The sequence below is a fragment of the Equus caballus genome, chromosome 1 (genome assembly GCF_041296265.1).
Source record: "Equus caballus isolate H_3958 breed thoroughbred chromosome 1, TB-T2T, whole genome shotgun sequence".
Classification (NCBI taxonomy): Eukaryota; Metazoa; Chordata; class Mammalia; order Perissodactyla; family Equidae; genus Equus; species Equus caballus.
In genome coordinates this window covers 51,703,448-51,729,028 of record NC_091684.1, presented here as the reverse complement: position 1 = coordinate 51,729,028, position 25,581 = coordinate 51,703,448, and the positions used below count along the sequence as shown (strand labels likewise).

At 37.1% G+C, this 25,581-nt stretch overlaps 1 protein-coding gene across 1 annotated transcript in view; it reads left to right on the top strand.

Moving 5' to 3' along the window:
- Positions 1–25,581, top strand: part of TMEM26 (transmembrane protein 26) — a 39,538-nt gene that overhangs the window by 1,674 nt on the left and 12,283 nt on the right. The window contains exons 2-4 of the mRNA XM_001503481.5: positions 14,799–14,877; positions 18,961–19,071; positions 21,075–21,295. Of these exons, the coding sequence (XP_001503531.3) occupies positions 14,799–14,877; positions 18,961–19,071; positions 21,075–21,295 (411 nt within the window). The remainder of the gene's footprint in view (positions 1–14,798; positions 14,878–18,960; positions 19,072–21,074; positions 21,296–25,581) is intronic.

Genomic DNA, 25,581 nt, shown 5'->3' with positions numbered 1-25,581 from the left:
AATCGTATTAGCCAATTCAAGAATTACATATACTATGGCATTATAGCTGGCCACCATATTCAGGGGGAAAAAAAAAAACCCAAACCCTCTCTACTGTTTTACATATTAAACTACAAGAGGTGGTGCATTTCATGACAGTCCAAGGAAGAGAATGTGTTATCTCTTAAAATGATGTGAATCTTGTTTAAATTGAGAAATTTCTAGAATTATCAAGGAAAAAAATTGTTCAAGTAGAATCCTAATTTAATACAATGAGGACTGGAATGTTACTGCTCTCCACCCTCAGCCTCCCCAGAACAGCTTACTAAGCAACAGAGAATCGAGGTACTTTCCAGTGTGTCTTCTGGAAATGTCAAAGAAAAATGGTATTAGCTTCCTAAGTAAGCCTTAGGGTTAAAGAAACAAAATGGGAGAAAAGTGTTCACCCAGCATGTTGTATGACATTGATTTAGTTTTTACCAAGTAGCTTTAATATGCTAGGGTAGAAATATCTTCAGTAACAGGAGGATGCAGTCTGAAGGTGAAAAATGTTCCATGTAAAGCAGTCTGGCTACCAACATCAGAGCTTCTGGGAGAAATGTCAACCTCATAAGAGGGACTAGCTCAACAGGACCTAAAATATTCCATCTCCTGCTCCAAGAGTAGACCACAGGCCTTAGTTTAGGTTAAGTCAAAATTCCACTGCAGTTGTGAAGAAATACTATAGCCAATGGAACTTTACCTCCACGTCTGTATCATCACTGACAGCTGGTTCAGACTGACATGCAATTTACAAACAAGAGAGGGAAAAAGATTGGGGCAAAATAGGTGATGGTCAGTGCATGGAGTTAAATTAGGTACTGGGGAGGTCTTCATGTTTAGAGTGTGGCCTCAAAATCAGACATAAAATGGGGTAAAATCTGGGCTTTCCTACTTACTTCCTGTGAGGCACTGAGCAAGTTACTTAACATTTTTGAGCCTCACGTTCCTCATCTATAAATACTTATCTCATAGGTTATTACAATGAAATAATATATGTTGATGGCCAACAAATAAAAAAGGAGTAGTCTTTTCTAGATCTTAAGATTTTTCTTTCTTTTCTTCTTATTAAAAAAATAGTCTGTGTCAACTGGACGTATTTTCTGTCTGTACAAGTCAAACAAATTCACTTGAGAGACTGGCCAATAAACCTTTAGTTCAGAGCCAAAAAGTAGAAAAAACAATCCTCATCATTGTTTCAGAACAGACCCATGATGTACATTATAGCACTAATTTAAAAAAAGTCTTGCTAGTTCAGTATCTAGACTAATATCTGAAAATAAGCAAAGAAACAAAGTGGATAGATTTGGCTTGTTACAAAATTTCAGGAACAAATGAGTCTTTGTAACTGATCTAAATAGAAATGTGATGCAGTGCTGTGTTCTACTGATGTTACCAAATACAACTAAGTCTGCAGATATGACCATTTTTATGGTGGACAAAGCCCACACACCACTGTGTCATAAGTTTGAAAACACATTAGAAGATGGAGTGCTAAAAAAAAAAAAAATAGAAAATTCTCCTTGAAATAACGTGGTGGCAGTTAAAAAGGGTTTGATTTGGGGCATATTTCATTTCTGGGTCAAAGTTTTCTGAGTAAAGCAAGGCATAATTTTTTGTTGTTTTTGAGTGTTAAAAAATGTTTCCATCAGAAAATCTAGGCTGATGGAGTAAAAACAAAACAAAGTAAATATTATGGAAGTATCTATACTTTACATAGGAAAATATTAATATGTATAGATCTATATAGATATACCTCTTGATCCATTGGTCTTACATTTTGGAATCTACCTTATAGAACCCAAAGTACTGATGTGTCAAGACATATGTACAAATATATTGAGGTCCATCTTGTTAGTGGAAACTAAGCCAAAAGTAACCTGATTATCCATCAATAGAATGGTTGAAAAGTTGTATCATACCCACACTATAGAATATTTTGCTGGTATTAAAAATAATGAACTAGATTCTTAGCTACTGACTTAGAGGGATGTCCATGATGTGCTGTCAGGAGATGAAAGTTACAATGATGTATATTACAGTCTCATGTTTTTTTAAAAGAAGGACTTGTCAAAGAATTCCCTTTGTATCAGCTGAGTACATTATCTATTAAATGAAGAAAAAGAAGAAGGAGAAATCCTCCCATACTGAAAATCAACGAACCAATCAATCAATCAAGTAATGCTTGAAGGGTGGACAAAACTCCGTACACAAATGAAGTGAAAATTTCTTTTCTGGAACATCAGACCCATGAACCTCCTTTAGACTATTCTGGGCTAGTTTGAACATTTGTTCTTTTTACTAAAATTTGCACCTGGCCCAAAGAAATAAAATCTACAGAAATCATGGAACAATAAACAGAGCTATAGAGGAAAATGTGAACAAAATTTCTTGAAACGTAGCAAACATATTACACTTGTCCAAAGAATGCTTCTTTAGCTATCCTTTGGAAAGGAAAAATGGAACTGAAGCTGCTGAACTCAGCTGTCCAGGGACAGGCAACATTACGTCAACACTAATAACTTGCCAGTTGGAGAAGTTTAATTTGTTGAAATCCTATAGGATACAGAGAGTGAGCCAATGACACATCCCTTGTTAAGCCCAATAACCGTGTGCTAGAGGAATTTGCTCCTTTTCACTTAGTATCTATTTATTTCACCTGCATTTTCACTTACATTTCTAGAAGATGGAAATTAGTATCACTTTGCTTTATTTTTTCATGATTTTATTTTCTATTGACTGGGCAACGATCCGATGGGTCTGTGAATCATCATTTAGGTAAAGTCAAATAGAAGACAATATTTTAGTTGCTTTCCAACCAATACTGATAAAATATTCCTTAGGGGATAGAAAAATTGCCAAGAATGTGACAAGTTTGAAGCGTGTTCACTTGAAAGCAGGAGGTATCCGAGAATAAGTAGAAATCTAAGTTGAATTTATTGGCAAAAGGACAGAATTTTAAGCACTGAGATTTCTTCATCAGAATTGCAAGAATACGAGGGAAATATAATGGAGTTAATAGAAATACCTCACCTATGTGGTCACCTTTCTCTCTCTCTCCTTCCCCTTTCCTTTGTTCAGTCAGACATCTATTTGTTGAATTGCCTACTAAGTAAGCATGACACTGTGCTAGACACTGCCTGACAAGGCAGAAGAAACAGAAAACAAGCATACTTGAAAATTTAAAATAAAAGATAGCATTTTGGTTAAGTGCTCACATGTGTGGGAATAAGAATAATTATGAACATTTAGCATTTACTGTGTTCAGGCTCTTTCACGTGTTCTACACAGAAGATCCCATTCGATTGTGACAGCAGTTGTAATTATTTTCTGTTTCTCTGTTTCCTCCCATTTTTAGCTGAGGAAACTGAGGCACAGAGCTGTTAAGTCATTTTACCTATGATCACTTAGCTGGCAATTGAGAGAGCAGGGATGTTAAGACTCCAAGCTCATGCTCTGACCACTGCTGTCTTTAACAATTTGGAGAAAGGATACAAAGAGGAGTACTTTGGGGGGAGAGGGAGAGAGGACCTTACAGCATCCAAACTGTTGCAGGAAAAATGGGTAAGATGCACATCTGGAGAGAGGAGTGCAAAGGCTGTGTAGGTAAGGGGCATCCTGAGGGCAGAGAGTGTGGGGAAGCAGGAGCACAGAGCCTTATCATTCTTCATTCAACAAAAATATCTGGAACATATGATATGTGTTAGACCTTGTTTGAGTGCCAAGAATATGGACGCGAATAGAACAGGTAAGATCGTGCCCTGAAAAAACTCATGCTTTAGTTAGGGCACTCAGAAAATAAAGAAGCAAATAACAAACAAGGGAGCTAATAAGTAACAATAAGCAAGTAAACAAATGAGCGGTCAGAGCTGTGGAGGTCTACGTGGTGGTGTGGGTTATAGAAGGATGGAGTACCAGGGGAAGTTTCCACTGGGTGGTCAGGGCGGCCTCACCGGGGAGGTGACATCTGAATTGGGTCTATTAGAGAAGAAAAGGAGCCAGGCATGGGAAGAGCCAAGTGTGCCTTGGGACATTCTGACATACTCCGAGAAGACAGACGAATACTGACTTTCTTTTCTACTCTCCTTGTCTCTTCTCCTCCCCATCTCTCCTGCCTCCAAGTGAAAAATGCCATGTAAATTTTGTATCTTTACCATATCTCACTTGAAACACTGTATGTTAGAAAATGTCTGGGTTGCTCCCAACTGAAAACAAGAAAGTTAAATTAGAAATCACAAGAGGTGCCAGCCCGGTAGCTCAGCAGTTAAGTTCACACGTTCCACTTTGGCGGCCTGGGGTTGGATGGCTTGGATCCCTGGTGTGGTCCTACACACCACTTATCAAGCCATGCTGTGGCAGGCGTACCATATGTAAAGTAGAGGAAATGGGCATGAATGTTAGCTCAGGGCCAGTCTTCCTCAGCAAAAAGAGACGGATTGGCGGCAGATGTTAGCTCAGGGCTAATCTTCCTCAAAAACAATAAATAAATAAATAAATAAAAACTCACAAGAGATTCTATGCTAAATTAATTTCAAATTCAAACCAACTTTGTAAAAAAGTTGATGAAATTTGTTTTGAGTGGTCAGTTGTATTTAGAAGCCTCAACAGTAGAAATGAAAGACCTAGACTTGACAGATAACTTATGAACTCCGACCCAGAACAAGTTTCGAGCAGTGTAGAAGAACTTCTTTGTATGATGTAATTCTGTAGGATTTGATAATATGTATCTTCCTCCACCAAACTGTTTACAAAAATGCCAGAGAGAAAGTTGGGGAATAAAAGCGCTCTTCTCCTGCGGATCTCTTTAGATATCAGAGAGGATGAAATGGAGGGATTTGGAAGCAGAGCCTGTGATTTCCATATGGCCAACCTGGGCACTAGAAATTCTCCCAGCAGATAGATTACTTCTCTTGCTGTTCACACTTGCTGTCCAGATTTCCCAAAATCTCTCCTTAGCTTTTTAGTTATTCCAATAGCACTTTACACTGTGCAATGGATTTATCAGCCCTGTCTGCAGTGTGTATACAGTTTTATTATGTTCATTATCTTCACATGTGTGCATGTTTTCTATATTTATTTATTTTTTTGGTGAGGAAGATTGGCCCTGAGCAAACATCTGTTGCCAAACTTCCTCTTTTTTTGCTTGAGGAAGATTGTCCCTGAGCTAACATCTGTGCCAATCTTTTTCTATTTTGTATGTGGGACTCTGCCACAGCATGGCTTGATGAGAAAAGCGTAGGTCTGCGCCCAGGCTCTGAACACATGAGCCCTGGGCTGCCGAAGCAGAGCTGGTGAACTTAACCACTACACCACCAGGTGGGCCCCGTGCATGCATTTTATATCCTCAGCCTTGGGATCAGTGCAAAGGGTGACTTAAATTTGCATCCTTTTTGGAAAGGCACACTGAATGTTATCAGCAAATGACTGCTTTAGTTGATCTGAGTCACGTTTAGGAAGAAGAGTCTTATCCTATCTTGAATTAGTACTATGCTTCACCCCCACAAAAAAGTCATATGTTCTTTTATTTTACAACGGACTTGGGATCAAAGCAATAATTATGTTTGCAGTTAGAATGGGACCCCCAGGAAACCAAACCATTGAATGCTGTCCATGGTTTCTCCATGAATATGTTCAATTGAGACATTTAGAGCTGAAAATTAAGGTTAAAATATTTTGTAACTTCTTGTACTTGATTGGGAGAAAAAACAGTTCGTGTGGACAGCTGCCATGAGTCAGTTTAAATATATCCCTACTTCTAAATTTCATGCACTTCTCCTTCTCATGGCAGTGGCATTATTATGCATACGGCAACAGGACAAATCTGAATAGTTTAACTTCTTTTCCAACAATGGAGAATTCACCTTTATGTCCAGGTTCATTCTCCCCATGGGCCTGTCCCTTACTACGCCAGAAGTTCCTCTGAGGCTTTGCTATCAGGAGAGCTAGACCCTGGGTGTAGAAATCATTTTATTAAAGAAAACCGGTGGGTTTTTTTAATAAAATAATTTTTTTATATGCAGGTATCAGAAAATGAACTTTCTTTGAAAGTCACACTGAAATAACATCAAGGGCATATGGGTCATTAATATAAAATGCCAGGCTCGGGACTGATTTTGTTTGCTTTCTCTGCATATAAACCTACCACCCACAGTTGTTCAGGGAGGGGGGTTATGCTTTATCTTTAGCTTGTCTGGCTGACCTCTGGGAGGTAGCTGGGGTACAACTGACTTAATGTTGTAATCTTACTAGAATAAAAACTACTAATTCTTAGGAAAAAAGAAGTCCTCTCTACCATCAGTGCTGCTGCCAGCCCTGGGCATGTCCTCGGAAGGATTTCTTTGCTTTCTTATTTCCCTGATTGAGCCTCCTGTCCCACACACCTGCTTTGATCCACCTGGCATAGCTTCCTAAGTTGGCTGTGCCATTTTCTGACAGTCTTTTGCTAATAGTAATGAGAATGATGATGAAGGTGATGGTGATAATGGAGGTGGCAAGAGTTATCAATTCTTGAGCGCTGACAATGCTCCAAGCCTGCTGTACATCCATTGTCTCATGTAATCCTCACAATGACCCTATGAATTCATTTTCATCTTTATCACCATCTTATGATGAAGACACTGCTGCACAGTAAGGCTAGATCAATTATCTAAGGTCACAACTAATAATAAATTGCAAAAACAATTCCCAGCATCTGGTGAACACCCACAGCTACTGAGCCAGGCGTTTGCATTGCATGCTTTACCTCATTCACCCCTCACAATAGCCCTGGTGGTCCTATTCTTGCTCCTACTTAAAAATGAGGAAGCCAAAGTTTAGACAAGGATTTCCCAGCCAAGGATTGAACTCCATCAGCCTATTTGTTGTGCTCTGCATTCAATAAACAAATTGGGTTTTGCCTGTGAACGGTACAATGATATCAACTTTTAGGGTCAAGAATTCCTTATAGTGGAGAAAGGTTCAAAATGTTTTTTCTTTTTTAAAATTGAGTAAGTAAATCCCAGGGAACCTGTTAACGAGCACTGAGATGGTTTTGCATAGAACAGAATGTAGAAAAATTCAGACTACACGTGGACATGGCTCAGAGACACTCTTGTACAAGCCAACATCCTTGTAAAACCAAACAGGATATAAAAGAAAACAGAAGGGAAAAATTCTAGATCATCTTTATTTTTGGTCCTAAAGTGAAGAACAATCTCTTCTAAGAACAGAAATAAATACCATTGTCTTTTATAGAATGAAATAAATTAAAACATTACATAAATAATTCCACAATGCATTTATCCTGTCTGAGACCATTAAAATTCCTGTAGTCATTAGTGCTTGAGTCCACTTATTCATTAAACAATCATTTATTGTACTAGGTACTATGATGGTGTTCTTGAAGGAATATAAAATATATGCAATTATATGAGAACAGTACAAAACAACATTCTGAGAAGCAAATAATGTTCCACAAATTAGGCCCAAGAGTGCAGAAAGGCTGCAGGATAAAGATAGAATCAGTACGGTAGGCTTGTTAGACAAGGAAAATTTCTCAGGTAAGTGGTTTATGTACTGCCCTTTGAGGTAGCTGATGGTTTTACCAGAGTGGGGAAAAGAGAGGGACGCGTCTCAGGTCAAGGGAATATCGTGACGGCAAGAGTTAGGATTTCTCTCAGAACCAATTCTTTTAGGAAGATGTCGTGATTTTCTTTGCCTCAGAAATTTTATGAGAAAAATAGGATGTAGATCCTAAAATTGATGCATATTTTATTCCTAGAATTAGTTTAGTCATCCTGAAGCATACTGCTGAGGTTTGAATATGAACAACTTGAATTTTAATAAAGCTTGTTCTTGCTTTAGATATACTCTTGGAAAATTGTAAGTTAAGTGAGATATATAATACTAATATTCCTACTGGTTTATATCATAATTTGGGAATATGACTTTATTAAAAAAACAACTGGCAACATGCAATACAAATTATAATTAAGACCCCTAATATTCACCCTCACAAGTGTTCTCCTCTTTGCAAAACCTAAATGTGGGCATTCCTCAAAGGCTTTGGAAGTATAAAGAATGATTCCATTGCAATGGATAGTCCCAACCCATTTGAAATTTCTCTCTGTCTCTCCTGTTCTTGTTACTAGTCTGCTCTCCCATAAGATCAAGGACAAAACCTATCGTTTCCTCTTAGCACCTATGAAAATATACACACTCCATATTCAATTTTCCATTTGGGGGGAAGTTCTCATGCACTTATGACCATTTAGTTGTGGGTTTCCTCTACCCCTGCTGGGCAGATACACACAAAGGGCTCTGGGAGGGAGGTGGTTGGGAAGGGAATGCTAGTTAAGAAGACAAATGGGTGATGGCTGGGGTCAGATTACTGACTTCTCAGGCATTCAGGGGTTGTGTGTTCTGCAAAAGAATTGGGTGGATTTTGAGGGGCTGCAAAGTGGTGGCTGATATATTGAGGCTGTCGTTTTGGCCACTCTTTTTGCCTGTGCACTAATAGAAAGCCCTTGCAGGGCAGCCAGGTGGAAACCATGGGTGTTAAGGCCCATTTAGAGAAAGCAGTCTACGTGTAAGGAGGACAGACAATCTTTAAATCATTAGACAAGGTTTAGAGCCTCACAAAAGGGTGTCTTGACCTAGTTTCTTGATTTCCATGAAAGTAGGCCTATTATTATAAAGTGCTCCAGAAATTTGATTTCATGTGAGATTTTGAAACTCCAGTTTAGTATCCTTACAGTTCCACTCCACGTCTGTAGAGGGGGACCAGCCTGGTGGCGTAGTGGTTAAGTTCGCATGCGCCGCTTTGGCGGCCTGGGGTTCTCAGGTTTGTGGGCCCAAATCCCAGGCTCAGACCTACACACTGCTCATCAAGCCATGCTGTGGTGGTGTCTCACATGTGAAATAGAAGAAAATTGGCACAGATTGGCAATAGATGTTAGCTCAGGGCCAATCTTCCTCACCAAAGGAAATATTGAGACATGAAATACAACTTAAATTGCGATTCACATTGAAGTAATTTTGGAACATTATTTTTGGTTCACCTAAATATTATCTACTTTTAGATTTATGCATATGATTAGAAGACTAGAATCCTCATTGTTTGTAGAGAGCAAAGCTAAGCAGGGTAGTGGGTGATATTATGGTTAATTTTTCTTCTATTGCTTATTTATACTGTTATATGTTTCTAAAATGAATGTACATTACTTTTTCAATAAGAAAACAACAATAACTGTCATTTTTAGAAAGAGAAAAATGGAATCTAATGCTAGACTAATGGTGAGATGAAGTAAATATAATGCTTTGCAAGGCTAAATTGCTAAATGTCATGACATAATCATTTTGTGGAAAACATCATAATTTGTTGAAATGACAACTTTGTATGATAAATAATATTTTATTTTTGCATGAAATGAACTAAAAAAAAGCACAATGAGTAGAGCTCTTTAAAAGTCAGTGTGGTATCTAGCAGGTAGCAAGACCTATAAGCATATTTGATTAGTAAACAAATAAGTACAGAAACAAAGAAAGAAAAACATCCTTTAAGATGGTGCTCCTGCTGTGTACTTGAGAGAGAATTGGTATGGTCTCTAAAGGCTGTGAAATAAAAAACAAACGAACAAAACTTTCTGTGGAGAGAAAGAATATCTTTAGGAAGGTTTTAATTTAGAAAAAATAGATAAACAAAGGCAAAGTAATTTGGCACTAATGTTGAGCCCCTTCTGTATTCTGGTGCGATGGTGGTAATTGGTACTGTAATAAATCTGAGTCTCTAAAGGCAGATAGTTCATTAGCAATAGAGTGTTATCAATTTTGTAAAAATTTCCCACCTAGAAATGTCTTACTTATTTAATCATATATTTTTTCATATATATTTAATCATATATTTTAATCAAAAAGTCAATCACTTTTTGTTAGTCTATGAATAGTATATCTTATTTTTACAAACAAGTATCCAGAAAGCTGATTTAAGCTATTTCTGAGTTGGCTAGACCCCTCCATGGTATTAGTCTTCCTACGAGTTACTTGGCATCTATTTACTTCTGATGCCATTAAGACATGAAGACTGGAATAAAATGATTTGCTGGCTAGCTCCTAGGAAAGGACACACAATTTGATTAATTACACAGAAAAGGGTGGGATCACGCCTACTTTTTAATTTTTAAAATTCATGTTCTCCTTGGTTCCAAAAATGAATTGCACTGACAATGCACGGTCAAGAATACGGCAGACTTTCAAAATAATAAGTAGTGGCTAAAATGTCACCTTGAAATATTAAATCTTTCATAGTAGTAAAACAATATTAAATTCATACAAGAACAGAATAGTTAGTTTCCTTCAGTAAAACTTCTGATAAGAATCAATTTATAAAGATATTTCAGAAGAGATTTCTAGTCAAACCAGCCACAGAGCGTCAAGAAAGAAGGAACCATGAATCAACTAAGGCCTTATCAAATCACTGAATATTTACGGGAGCCCACCATGTGCCAGGCACTGCGGAAGTTGTTGAAGGCATAATGATGAGCAGACAGACACAGTTCTTGTGCTGTACTACCTAGAGTTGCTGGGAGGCAATTAAGCGACAATAGACACAAACACACAAGCATTTGCACATATGCTATTACAAATTTTGAAAATCTATGGTATTGGGTAAAAGTGAAGAGTGCTATGTGACAAGCATAATAAAGAGATCTAATTTAGGCTGGAGAGACAAGAAAAGCTTTTCTGTGGAGCCCCCTGCAGCTGATGTGAACAATGAGAAGGAGATAAGTGAAAAGTGAGGGAGAGCGGTATTTCGAGGGAGAGAAACACATGGGTGAAGTCCAGAGTTAGGAAGGCACTTAGCTTTTTTCCAGAACTGAAAGAAAAACACTGTTCCAGGAGCACAGTGAGGAAGAATGGCAAGCAACAGAGCCCACGAGATAGGCAAGGCCCTGATTGTGCAGCATTTTATAGGTCATGATGGGCAAACGGTCCTTGCAAACCGTGACTGCATGACAGCAATTGCTTTAACATTGAATGAGAACTTAGCTGTACTGACATCCTCAGAGGTATAAACAACTTCCCTTGATTGGAGAAGTCTTAAATAGGTTTAGTTTTGAGAATCACAGTTTAAAAATAGGATTGATTGTAAGTTATTTGAAGAAACAGTCTTCTAAACTGGTATCCTCTGAGTCCTCCTTAAGTGTAGGTACCGACTATGTGGCTGTGAGTTTATTTGCAGAGCTGAGCCTAGAAAAGGCAGCTACTCACAGGCACTGAGCGTGTAAACTATCAGGCCCGTGGCACACACTGCCTCATTTAATCTTCACAACCACCGTATGAGGTAGATATCAGTATGTCCATTTTATAGATAAGAACATTGAGTCTCAGGGAAGGTAGTGAATTTCCACAACCCTGGAAGAGGAAAGAATCAAATTTGGCTCTCGTAGGTTTGTGAAATTTCTGCTGCAGTGTAACAATTCCTCAGGGACACAAGGAGCATACTTGCTCCTGAAATGAGAATAAAACGGCCTTGCAGAGGCCAGTAGCCTCCATTCACTCCTTTGCTCAGTCCTTCCTTTATTCATAAATTCAGGCATTCAAGCATTTAAGCATTTGCTTAGTAAGCATCAATTAAAGACTTAGTAAGACAGCTGATATCACTGAGGAGAGAAAAGATGAAGGAAAGGGAAGAGACGCAAGACTCAGGATCTGCCTTCAAAGAACTTACGTTAGGAAAGCTAGGTCTTATATACATATAACTATAAAACAGTGGAGGATGTGCCAGGTCATAGGTAAACACAAGTTAAGATTAATTCCTGCTGTGCCATTCAAATACAGGCAGGATTTTCATGGTTAGAGATGTAAGAGGAGGGCATTCCAAAACAAGCAGTCATAATTTGGGGGGACATTTGCTCTGAAGCCATTTCAGAACCTCTTTTCTCAGATTAACCAGGCTGAAGGAACATGGGACACTTCATTCTTAACAGGAATCTGTGGTTAGTTAAACAACATATGTGCTATATATGACTGAAATTTATTCATCATGTCCAAAATAAAATCTATTCATACATGTTTCAATGCTTGCCTAAATAATGGAGATTTTACTTTCTCCATAAGCTTTTTAAAAATTTCAGTTGCACAACTACCACACCCTGCTACTGGGCATTAGAGAGAGAGGAAGGAGAGATGGAAGGGCCTGGTTCTCGTCACCTTGTGGTACTATGCATTTCATGCTAACTCTCGCTGGAGGCCATTTGCAATTCCAGCAAATCCTCTTAGGTGTAGAGTTAAGAGGTGGGAAATGTGGGGAGAAAGGCTATGGATTAATTCTTGGGCCTTCAATGTGATTCTTTCTTTCTACTTTCTTTTCATTTAGATCAAATAAATTTAATAAAGAGAGATTGAAGTGAGGGAAACTTTCCAAAACATTTCATTTCTTTTTGTTTTTTGAATACACAGTAGATTGGAACTACTGAGTTGCTCAGCTTGTAGGACGTGCTAAGGGAAGTGGAAGGGGAAGTGGTGATAAGACTACACAATGGAGGCTTCGAGTATCAGATTATGGAATTTAAATTTTCTGTAATAGGCAACCCAGAAAATCTTGACTCTTGAAGTTTTTTTGTTTTTGTTTTTGATATAATCAGATACGTTGAAATAGAATGGTAATTTGTTTTCCAACTATAGAAATAAATCTTATGCATAGAAGATGTTAACGGTTATTGTTTGTTTTATTTTTAACCTCTTTCAAGAGCTAGTGTATGTTCAGCCTATGATTTCCCTAGATTATTATTCTATCAGTACTGTTAGGGGAGTTAATCCCAAAATTAATCCCAAAAGAGTCAACAAAATTGAGTCCAGCCAATATTTGCCATATCCAAACAGACATTTACGTATTCCAACTGTTCCTCTGACTAGAATTCATTTCCTTTCCCGATTTCATAAAGCAAATATTCTCTCCTGATATTTCCCTTGACATGTAAGTTCAAAGAATTAATTGTTCCTTTTCTTTTTAAGAACATGTTCAACATGGGGGCTTTCGATATCTCTCTGCAGCCCAGCCATCTTCCAAGTCAGATTTTAATAATATCACAACCCGTAACCTTTTCTTTCAAAATTTATTTTTGCAGGAAATTAAAGGTGGGGTGGTGTCTATATTAAATATTCATTTTTTTAGAAGACCTCTCTTTTTCCTGCCCTTTCTCTCTCCCTCTCCCCCAGAAGTTGAAAGGAGACATGAGTGAAAGGGTTAATAGCCTTTAAAAAGTCCATTCTAAATGTTCTCTTCCATTTAGGTTGGTTCACTTTTCTCTCCTTGCTTATAATAATATGGTTTAGTACTATTTCATCTCAAATAACTCTATATGTTGAACAATTAGCATTTCTATTTTTCAGGCCATTTTAAACCATCATGTGTATACTAAAAGTATTTTAATAAGATTAGATTGACTTACAATTTTGATTTTGCCATGGTCTATAAAGCAGGAGTCCAGCCTAAAATAAAATAAAATTTAAAGAGATAAATTTGGAAATTATATTATTTTTATCTTATTTCAAATTTGTAAGGACATGTTTTCATTTCACTATGTCCCATAATAATACTAATAATAGTGATCTGTTATGGAATGCCCACCTCTGCAAGGCACTGCTTTATAGAAAGTGTAATAAAAACCCCTGTGAGGTAAATGTTGACCGCTGTGGACTGAACAGTGCTCCCCCCAAACTCATATGGTGAAGCTGTAACCCCCAATGTGACTGTATTCAGAGATAGAGCTTGTAGGAAGTTATTAAGGGTAAATGAGGTCATAAGGTGGGTGTCCTAATCCAATAAGATTGGTGGCCTTATAAGAAGAGAAGAGAGAGATCTCTCTTTCTCCTTGTGATGTGAATACAGTGAGGAAGGATGCAGTGAGAAGGTGGTTGTCTACAAACCAGGAAGAGAGCCCTCGCCAAACTCCAACCATACCATACTGGAATCCTGATCTTGGACTTCCAACTTCTACAACTGTGAGAAAACTAATTTCTGTTGTTTAAGTCACCCAATCTGCAGTGTTTCGTTATGGCAGCCCAAGCCAACTCATACTGTGACTGTCCCCGTTTTTTGGATTAGGGAGCAAAGAAAGGTCAATGGCAAAACTGGCATTTGAAACTGAGTGTGTCTGACAACAAAGGCCCACTGTTTGGATTGCCCTCTGAATTTTGAGTCAGAAAATAATGAATATAGGTAGCTTTTTAAAGAAATACCAAACCTGTCTTCTGTTGTTGTTTGTTGGTATTTTTATTTTTAGTGGCTTTAGCAGATACACATAAAGCCAGTTGATTTTGCTTATTCCTATTCATTATGATCCGATTTTTGTTGCCCTAGCAGGAGTCATTATTTGAGCTCTCAGAATTCCAGGTTAATATTAAAAAATGTAGCCAATCTTTCTGAAATTGCAATGTTGAAAGTCCAAGATTTACTGTTGCTGTATTTGCTTTTTGTAAAACATATTAAATACAAAATATCCAGTTTTGTGCCTGAAACTAATTGGCAGTGTCCCATTAAACCATATTAAAATTAACATCTATTAATTGGATTAGAAATTCAGTGAGAATGACAGCTGCTAGTGCCTTTTACAGTTACTTTGTTTCTCTATAATCCATATGGCAGAAATCACATAGTGCTTTTCTCTCCATTGAAATAAACACTTGAGATAAAAAGGCTTGACACAATGTGGTCAGGGCACGTGCATTTGTTTCTCTTTCTTCCTTTTAAAAAATTTTTTGTAAAAGCTAAATTATCTTTTTTCCGTCCTCTTTCACAGGTTCTCACCAGCCATATTTTTATATCTGATTAGCATCGTTCCATCATTATGGCTTCTTGAAATGCACCATGAGACCCAGGTACGTCCTTTTGGAAAGCAGGAAAGTGGAATATTCCAGCAATAAACTACTTTCCTATTAAAATCCAATTTGTGTCAGAAATCTACTTTTCTAAGGGACTGGAGTTATCAAGCATTGAATAAATAAGTGTCCATCAGCAAAAGGAAGTGAATCCATGATCTGTCAAAACCAATAAAAATATTATATTTGTTTAAGACTTAAGATTATATAATTAATTAACAATTTGCCTTAGAGAGCTTGTTCCTAAGACCCCTCTCCAATATACTAGAGTTTATTTACATGAGGGGGCTAAAAATTTGGTTTTAATTCTTGCGGCTTCAATAAGTTTCTATATTGTGCTAAGAATGGGCAGGCTTCAATAATCTAACATCCCATAAAAAGACATTTTTAGGAACAACAAAAGGAAGCCCCATCATCTGTGTTCTGCTATATAAATAGAATCAAACTTGGAGGGGCTATTTGAAATGGTCTGTCTTAAAATACAGGCTTTGCAGATTACAGGAGATTCACTTTTGAGGGTCCCATGAGCTGACTTAATGAAAGAAGAATTCTACTCTAGAGCCCAAAAATAAGGGTAAAGCGTCCCAATGGGACCCACCATTGGGAAAGGTGAGATCTATGTATTAGGACCACATTGACCTAGAAACTAAACCGTGGCTTCCAGTAAAAGTCTCTAATCTATGTATAGAGAGAGGTACTGACTTTTAAGTGAGTTGCCTCTTACATGGGCAACCCTAGGTAGCAGGTTCTGGGCTGGATTAATGCTCCTGAACAACCCCGGGAAGGCGGTTCGTAAAGTCCATCCAACTCCAGCCTGGACTTCACCTCTTCAGGGTTCAGATACAGGACCATGTTTTATGGATAAATTGTGGCTATGATATCATATTATCTTATTACCTTCATTGATAAAACGCTTTGGCAAGATCTGTGAGAATATGCCCCTATACAGGTTTCTTTGCTACAGTTAGTCATTCTGTAGCAAAGTGAAGCTTCTGATATGTTTCAGATATTCAAAACTTATCTGGAAAGTACTTGCTCCAAATTTTAGGCACACAGAGGGGAATTTCGCTCTGTGCACTATCTTTGAAGAATTCCACAAATATGTACCAGTAAGATAGGCATGAAGAAAACATTTGTCTGCCTTAAATCTCCTGCTTAAACAATATTAAGGCCATATAGGCTATATCTATGCCTGTGGCAAAAGTATTTTTTTAACAGCAGGTTGGTTGGTTCAAGTTATCAGGGCTTTTAAAAACTGTACCATAAGGAATTAGGGAACTGTTTCAATTTCCTTACTGCTTCCTCCTTTCAGCGGTATGGAAATCAGCTCTGGTGATGTGAAACCTTTTTTTCCTCCTGATACAATTCTATGACATGGCTATCCTCCACAATAACAATTCATTTCCGCAAATGCCTTTATAATACAAATGTGTTGCACAGTTAATTGATATACAGGTCAAATCCCATTACAACAAATAGCATGCAACCAAAAGCTCTCTTTTTAATAAAAAAAGATTTTTGAGCCCCGGGCAGTACCTCCCTAATTTTCATACTACAAAAGAAATTGGACTTTTAGTAGTAATGGATTTGACTCGTTTTGACACCGAGAATTAAAATGAATGCCCAGAGACTGAACTGGGCAGAGTGGGCAGAGACGGAAGTAGAAAAACGAGAGAAAGAGAGGCAAAAACGTACTGGAATTGTGTTTAAAGAGATAAGAAATGGCAGAATAAAGGGAGGTTTAGCAATTCTCTTAGTCCATTCATTCGGGAAATTTTGGTTGGGATAATAATCACTTTTCTTCATATAGTCCCTTTGTTTCAAAGCATTTTCAGAAACATTTTCTCATTTTTGAACCCAACGACTCCACAAATTAGCCATGGTTTATATATTTCTATTTTATAGAAGAGGAGCTGGAGACTCAGAAAGGTTAAGTAATTTTCTCAAGGCCACACAGCTGATCAGCAACAGTTCTGGAGCTTAGAACCTAGGGCTTGATCTCTACTCCGTTAAGCCACACTGCCTTTCTCAATTATGTCTTCTGTGTTTTAGAGGAGTTTGCGTCAAAATCATCTGAATTTTTCATGACAGGAAAGAGTAATTTATTTTCCTTTCACATTTTCCATTTATTCTGCATCCTAAATGTTCTAACCTATGACTTGGCATTAGGAAAACATCCTGAAGACACTTCTCTTAGATGATCAATTCCTGAATCTGGCTAGCTCTACACGAATGGAAACAAATGGATATGACGACAGTTAGGACCTTAACTCTTAGGTCCATTGATGGAGTGGCGTGACTAAAGCAATGGAAACTTTCTGGTCTTGTTGGTGTCACAGTCTGGTTTGATTCAAAGGAATATTTTTAAAGCTAATAAGAGTTTTTAAGACAGAGCTCATGAAAAGGCGGCTTGTTGGCACCCGCATTGTCTAGATGAACTCACCTTTACAATGCTGAATGTAAACAGTATTACCATGAAAACAACACAAGTGAGGTTAAGCGTTAGGTTTTAGGAGTCAAACCAGTTGTTCTTTGCGGTCTTAATGCAGCTGCCACTTGAAGGAAAGTCTCATCAGTTAATAACAAACAGAATTACAAGAGTGGAGAGGGACTCAGGTCGTAATGTCATAATGTGGACTACAAAACTGTTTGCTACCAAGTTATCTCATACTACAGTACAGATAACTTTGTTTTTAAATAACAAGATGGCTACAGATTTTTAGTGTTAACGATGTAAAAAACATATCAAGGTCATCACTTTTAATAGACAATCTGCTTTCATGCCTGCAAACAAAGTGGTCAAAGTTTGTTTCCTGTTGACCATTTGGTTCTTAGATTGTCACAAAATTACTCTGCAATGAGGTTTGTTGCTTGGTTCAAAGAGTTAATTTTTTATCTTCATTATCTTTTCTTGGAACCTTAGTCATACCAAAAAAAAAAAAGAAGTGTAAACAGCTGTATTTTTGCTCTTAGAGATATGGCACATGGCCATTTTTCTTAATTATTCTTGTCATTCCACCCATAACACTAGTTGTTTTGATGAAGGGTAGAAAAAATAGTTTCTTGACAGACTTTCTTTCTTCTTTTTCAAGTAGTTCATAGAATGACCGACGAAATATCTAGAATAATTAAGAAAAATACACTTCTTACAGCTGTGACATTAAAAAAACATTTCTCTCTAAATCCAAATGTGTGATCATGGATGTGTGGTGGTGGTGGTGGGGTGTGTGTGTATATGTGTGTGTGTTTGTGTTTCAAAGGTATGTTAGCCCTGCAGATGTTTAAAAAAATCTTCAAATTTTTTTTACACATTTTTTTTTTTACCCAATTGTAGCCAATAATCATTGGCTACAGTTACATTTTCAAGTGCTGCCCCTTTTCTCTTTCATATACTTTTTTCTTCTCTTTCTCTTCCTCAGATTCCCAGCAACCGGCTGGATAAAAATCTTGCACAGTTTACTTGCAGAAATGTACATGCAAAATGAAGGAACAAGAAGGGAAAAAACGTCATTTATTAGGCCTATGGTCAAATTTTCTATAACTTGAAGTGACTTCTAAACTGACAATAAAATGTATCTTTTGGTGGATGAACATGTTAATTTATTTAGTTGTTACAGTGCTTAACAGGCTAGATTTAAAAGTAATTGGATTATCTACTTAAGCAAGATGGTATTTTAGATTAAGAGGCTTCAGGACAAGAAACAAACAGAGTGAAAGCTTTGCTCAGGATCATACATGTTTTAATACTGTCATCTGTTGTTGGTTTGTTTTACAATTGTTTCAGGGTTCAAGAAAGGAGCCCCAATTATCAATCCATAAATTCTACAGCTCTCCACAATGAACTCAGAGAGTCTGCATCCTCATAGACTTGTGGAAAAATAAGATATGTATAGTTGACTCTCTTCTCTTATTAATTGAAAAGTGCTTTTCTATCTCATGCCTATAATCTGATTTTTGGAAATGTTTATGCGTCCTGTTGAAACTCCATATATCCGCTTATAATCTCTTAGCTACGCTGAAGCCATTTTAAACTCTTCCTATTATGGTATTTTTTGACATATTGCTTTTTTACAAAATTCTTAGTATTGCAGTAGCCAATCTGAAGGAATGTCACAGAATACCAGCAGCAAAGAAGACTTCAATCAAACTCTGATGTCGAGCGAGCAAACCAATGCAGCGGATCTCATTAGGACGGTAAGAGCTTTTCCCATGTATACTCGAGGAGCTAGCAAATCACCTTTTCATGTGGTGAGGACAACGTTCTCTACAGCTTTCAGCTCACTCTTTCCTAAGGAAATTTGCCAATTGTTTGTTTGGCTCAGAATTTGCAAAATATCGTATTTTTATATTTATTAAACTTATTTAACATGCCTAATAGGCATATATATCTCGTATATGTTAATAGATATATTTAGCTTGCAGGTTTAAGGAACCTTGATCACTTAGGACAGACAATATATGCATAAAGAGAGAGAAAGATTTGTGAAGGAATAATATAACTAAAAGATCGGGATCTGCCCTATATATATTTTTAGGTGTTTATATTAATAAAATAGAGAAGGTTTCCAGCCAAAATAGAATCGCTTCTTTGTTCTTCACATGCCTGATATTTGGCAAACTCACCATGGCCTCTCAGAAAATGATACACAAGAGAGACTCAAGACCAAGACGCCCACCATGGAACCGTGTTTGTGACAGTAAGATAGGTTATTGATTCCATGAGGTTTAATAGAAGTAGCCTTGGGTTCTAGTTCAATTTCCAATCACAGTTTGTGAATACCGCTTTGAATAAATCACTTAATCCCTCTGTCTCTCAGTTAGTTATCTGACAATTGAAAATATTATTTGCTCTGCTAGCATGCTTCCTGTAAGAATTAAATAAGATCTATGTAAAGTCTCCTAGAAGAAATATAAAGAAGTGTGCAAATGAAAGTTTATTGATCTTCATGCATGGCTCCAATCAAGTCAGCATCCTGCCTAGCCTTTTATCTGCCCTTCACCTTTACACTTGACATTAGCAAGTGATCAAGAGGAGTCAACAGATTTTGCACACACGTAGTTAGATCACGAGTATAAATCAGTTGGAATCATTATCCAATCCACTTGTGCCATATGCCCTTGTAGTCTTTAAAAGATCACAACCTTTAAGGCCCAATAATGTACTTTAAAATTTATTTAGAAGTTAAGTGGTCAAGCGATATCATCCAGAATACACGAATGGATGTAAATTTTTTTGAGAGTCCAAGAATAAGGACAGAATAAAATTTGGATTCTAGCTTTTTTTTTTTTTTTTTTTTGCATTTTCTTCTTTTAAGGTATGCTTTTTTTGGTGAGGAAGATTGACCCTAAGCTAACATCTGTTGCCAATCTTCCTCTTTTTTTTCCTCCAAAATCCCCCCTACATAGTTGTATATCATAGTTGTAAGTCCTTCTAGCTCTTCTGTTTGGGATGCTGCCACAGCGTGGCTTGATGAGTGACGTGTAGGTCTGTGTCCAGGAACCAAACCAGTGAACCCTGGACCACTGGGGACGGAGCACACAAACTTAACCACTACACAACTGGGCCAGCCCCTAGCTTATGGGTTTTTGAACAATACGTTTAATATTCAGAATAAAAATAATAACTTTATAGTTATTCTCTTTCTTTACATTTAGGTAATGAAGAAACATTTTATATATTTTCTTGTTTGCTATAGTAGAGTTTTAAAGCAATAAAAAACAAAAGAGAAGATTTGTACCACACTAAAATATTCCCAGATGAGGAAGTTCAGACTTGAAATCTCTGAAAGAAAAATATGGGAATTTTTAGTGATTTTGATATGGGATTTAACAATATTTGCTATGTGTTATACTTTGTTACAGAGTATAATAAAATGAGAAATGATCTTTAAAACACTGTAAAATTGACTCTTTAAATATCATATGGCACAATCCCGCCAGCAAATGTAAGGTTTAAATTACTTCTAGTTATACAGCTTCCCCATTTTAAGGACCACGTTAGTTGTTTTATGCTTTTTGGTTTTCTTCAGTGTTCAGTTGAAAAGAGTTTTACTTTCTTTAGTAAGTGAAGAATCATTTTCTGAAAATGACCTTCCACAAAATCTAACTCTTGATTGAAAGGCATGGTGAAGAAAGGCCTTTCTCTGCAAGGTGGCAACTCACAATCCTTTTGTCTGTATGACGTTTCTCTTCAACAGGCCACAGTTTTTGTAAATAACTTATCTACCGTATGTGAGAAAGTTTGGACTTTGGGACTCCATCAGACATTCTTGTTAATGCTAATAATTGGAAGATGGCTTCTACCCATTGGAGGCGGGATCACTCGGGACCAACTCTCTCAACTTCTCCTTATGTTTGTGGGGACAGCTGCGGACATTCTGGAATTCACAAGTGAGACCCTAGAAGAACAAAATGTGAGGTAAGCAGGCCCTGCAATGACAGGCCTTCTTTTCAAGGACAGGCCCACACACTCGTCTCTTCATTCTATCATTTATGTTCTGCATAAATAAGGATTTTCAGTATATCATATGTCCAGTGGTAGAATCATAGAATTTGCGCTGTTCAGATATACATTACATACAAGCCCAGTTTACACACATATATATATATTATGTAACAGTTTACATATACAGTTTATATATAAACAGCCCAGTTTATACACACACACACACACACACACAAAGAAAATTTCTGCTAAAGAAAAGGGGCAAATAATATTTCTCATGGGTCAGGACGGAAAAGCTCTGCATGTCTGTGTGACCACAGGTTAGGTGGGGCCATGGTTATCTGAAAACCTTCTAGAGGCGGAATGACTATCCCTAGGTCCTCTTTCACATTCTCCAGTGTCGAGGAATGTAGCCAGTCAGATGATTTCTCTTCCAGAGCAGAGCAGGGCTACAATTCCAGGAAAGCACCTAGAGGAGTCGTGGAGAAATCTCTCCACCACCTAGCTGGGGAATTACATTCCCTGGTGTGAATGGCAAATTGGGCAGATTAGGTTTTATTTTACTAAACTTTATTTTTTTAGTCAGTTTTGTTCAAAGTGCCCAAAGGCTTTCCTGTGTAGATGCCTATAAATTAAAACTTATTGAGTTGGTACTTTTATTTTTGCCACAAGCAAATAAGCTCAGAATCCATGATCCCATCTGTTTATGGAACTACTTTCTTACCTTTAGGGATTTAAGTCTCAGTGCCCGAATGTACTTTCAGCTTGGCTTGTTTTGCGCTGTGCTGTAAAAATAAATTGCAATGAGGCTGGCTTTTAATGCTACAATTTACTTTGTGTTATGTTTCTCAAAGAGTGAAACATAAAGCTGAACCAAATACACTAGCTTACTCAGTAAACTTAACATCCCAATTATAGCACAAAGTATATCTGTAACCATAGGTTACCTTTACATGATAATTTTCTGCCTCATTTATACTCACTTTTCTTACACCTTATTAAGTAGACATAGAATTTTTAAAAGAATCCAATCTAAGTTGATTCATTGTCCTCGAAATAATTGATTTTAGTTTTGTAGCTTTAATACCTTACATTTGGTCAGTGCTTTACACTGTATAACAAATGTTCAGATACTTTAGGACACTTATAATATGATGCAGTTACAAGAAAAACATGAAGAAATCATAACCAAGCACATAAAAACAATAAACAACTACAGACACAGTGATGGGGACATGAGAATATAAAGATGACTAACTATACTTACACAGAAATAAACACTTTCATGCTAAATATCTAGAGAGATGGGAGGGGTATAGGGCAGGAAATGGGGTATTCAGGAGGGACATATCATGTGGACCTGGTAATAAAACGTGAGAAATGCCAAACTCAGCTATTTGACTGTATGCTTGTTAGGTCCATCCACAAGTGACACCAAGGGGCATTTTATAGATCCCTGTTTGCCCATAGGTATTGAATATTAAATAAGATAATGACTAAAATCTTGATTGCCCAGCAAAAAAAAAGCCTTTGTAAATACCGAGGTATTCATTCATTCACCAACTATTGATTGATTGTCTAGTACGTGCCAGGCAATGTGTTGGTCAGAGACTGGGGAGCAAATGGTGAGCAAGTGATGAGCAAAAGGACACACAGTCCTATCCCGGCCCAGGCGATTTCCATTCAGCAATTTCCCCTGCCACCTACAAATTAATCCAAATGTTGCATAAATCTTTTTTTTTTTCTTATTTTAAAGTATTTCTCATTTAACATATCATGTTCCAAGAATGAGATCGAATAAATTATGCCATGGTTTTTGTTTTTCAATTTCTTTTCAAGTTCCATGATCTCAGACTGAAGCCATTTTATTTTTAATATAACTACACTGTGCCAGTGACCTTCTGTCATCTCTACTCCACTCCTGCTTGTGTCCATCTCTCTCAAAGACCCCAAAATCAAGGCCCAGAAAGAACTTAGAGATTTTTCTCTCTCCTAAAACCCACCTCCCAAGCTCTGATCTCCTGTCTTCTCTTTTCCTCTCTCATTTCCTTTCCTATCTCCCGTCTATACTGCAAAAATCGACACTACAAATGTCCTTGTTTTCAAAGGTGACACTTAAACTCACCTCCCCTTTGACTTCAAAGAGACCATCAGTCATGAAGAATGAATTTAATATACATGTAAAAGATGTATACATCTAATAGAAAAAAGAGTTCCTTCCTTGTAACCCACTTAGCATTGCCTAGTTTTACCACATTTTATTTTCTGTTTTATTTTATTCCATAAGTTTGGCTGATAAATTTAGGAGAAAGCCTGCAATAATGGCTATATCACAGGATGTTTGCCTCTCCTTCTTGCATCCTGGCTAATATCTCAAATCTATTTTTTTTTAACCTAAATAAATTTTCTTCCTTATGCTCACATCGAAGTTCATTTGCCTAATTCTTAGGAATTTACATGGACTTGTGAGATGCTATAAATTTGTCTTAATGCCTTGACTTTACACACCATAAAATTCAACTGCTGTGATTCCATGGTTCAATTATATTTAGTGAATTCATAGATTTGTGTAACTATCACCGGAATCCAGATACCCGTGGCTGTTTGCAGTCAATTCTCATTTACACTACAAACCCTAGGCAACCACTGATATCCTTTCTATCTCTATAGATTTTCCTTTTCTAGAAATTTATTTCTGCTAAGGTACATCTGCTAGCAACAAATTCTCCTAGTCTTTATCCAGAAATGTTAAACACACGTTTGTTTTTCATGTTTGAAAAATAGTTTTGTTATATATAGAATTCTTGGTTGACAGTTTTTACTTCAGCATTAGACATATATCTCATTTTACTGCCTTCTGGCCTTCACCATTTGTGGAGACATTAGCCATTGTTTTGTTGTTACCCTGTACACAAGGAGTCATTTTTCTCATGCTGTTTTCAAGATTTTGTCTTTCTCTTTGGCTTTCAGTAGTTTGACTGTGATGTGTCTAGGTGGGGATCTCTTTGTCTTTAATCTTACTAGGACTTTGTTGTCCTTCCTGGTCTGTGAATTGATGTTTTTCCTCAGATTTATAAATTTTCAGTCACTATTTCTTCAACCATTTTTTCCTCTTTTTCCATTCTCTCTTTCTCCTTCTGGGATTCCTATTACAAATATGTATGCTTATTTGTGTTCCGTAAGTGTCTGAGGCTCTGTTCATTTTTCTCCCGTCTGTTTTACTCCCTGTGGTTCAAATTTAATCGTTTCCATTGATCTGTCTTTCAGGTCATGGATTTTTTTTTCTTTTACTCTCTCAAATCCATATGTAGAGTCAAATTTCCCATAGTTTCAGTTCTAGAATTTCTATTTAATTCTTTTTTGTAGTTTATATTTGTTTCTTCAGATTATCTATTTGTTGAGTCATTGTCATCTTATTTTTTTTAATTTATGAAACATTGTTTTCTTTCATTCTTTGAACATATTTTTAATAGTTGCTTTGATGTCTTTGCTAAATCTAACATCTGGACCCCTTTGGAGTCCGTTTCTATTGATTTTTGTTTTCCTGAGTCACACATTCCTGTTTCTTTGCAAGTCTCATACTATTTTGCGGAAAACTGGACATTTGGATTACAATTTGTAGCAATATATTGTCTCCTGGCTTCCCCCCCAACCCTCGAGCTGCTTCTTCTTGCTGTTTTTTTGTCTCAATAAATTGCTTGAACTTAATCTGAGTAATCTATCTCCCCTTGGATTGCAGCCACTGATGTCTCTGCTCTGTTTTTGTATTTGTTTTTTAATTCCTACTTTTGTTTTTAGATTGGAGTCATACCTATAACTGCATAGGTCATGGTCAGCCAATGATTTGGGCAGTGTTTGTGATCAAACACACTCTGAGCCTTGATCACTTTCACCCTCTGCTAATGGATATGTGTATGGGTTGGATAGCATATTCAAAGTTCATAAAGCTTTTATATATACCTCAGTTTTTAATTTCCACTTGGCCTTCTTGGGTCTTCCCTGCACATGTCTGACATACATCGAAACCTTATCTAGCCCTTCTACAGTTCTCTTAGTTTTGGACTCTCTCCATTAAATTTCAAGTTAGTCCAACCGCTCATCCCAACTGGAACTGCCACCTCAAAGTAACAAAGCTGTGGGCTTTCCCATTTGTTTCCAGCCAAACTCGTTACTTTTACTGACCATACCCCTAAGCATGGGATTTCACACTCCACTGCAAATCAAGTCAGTATGCTAAGGGGTTTCTGGTTTTCATAGCC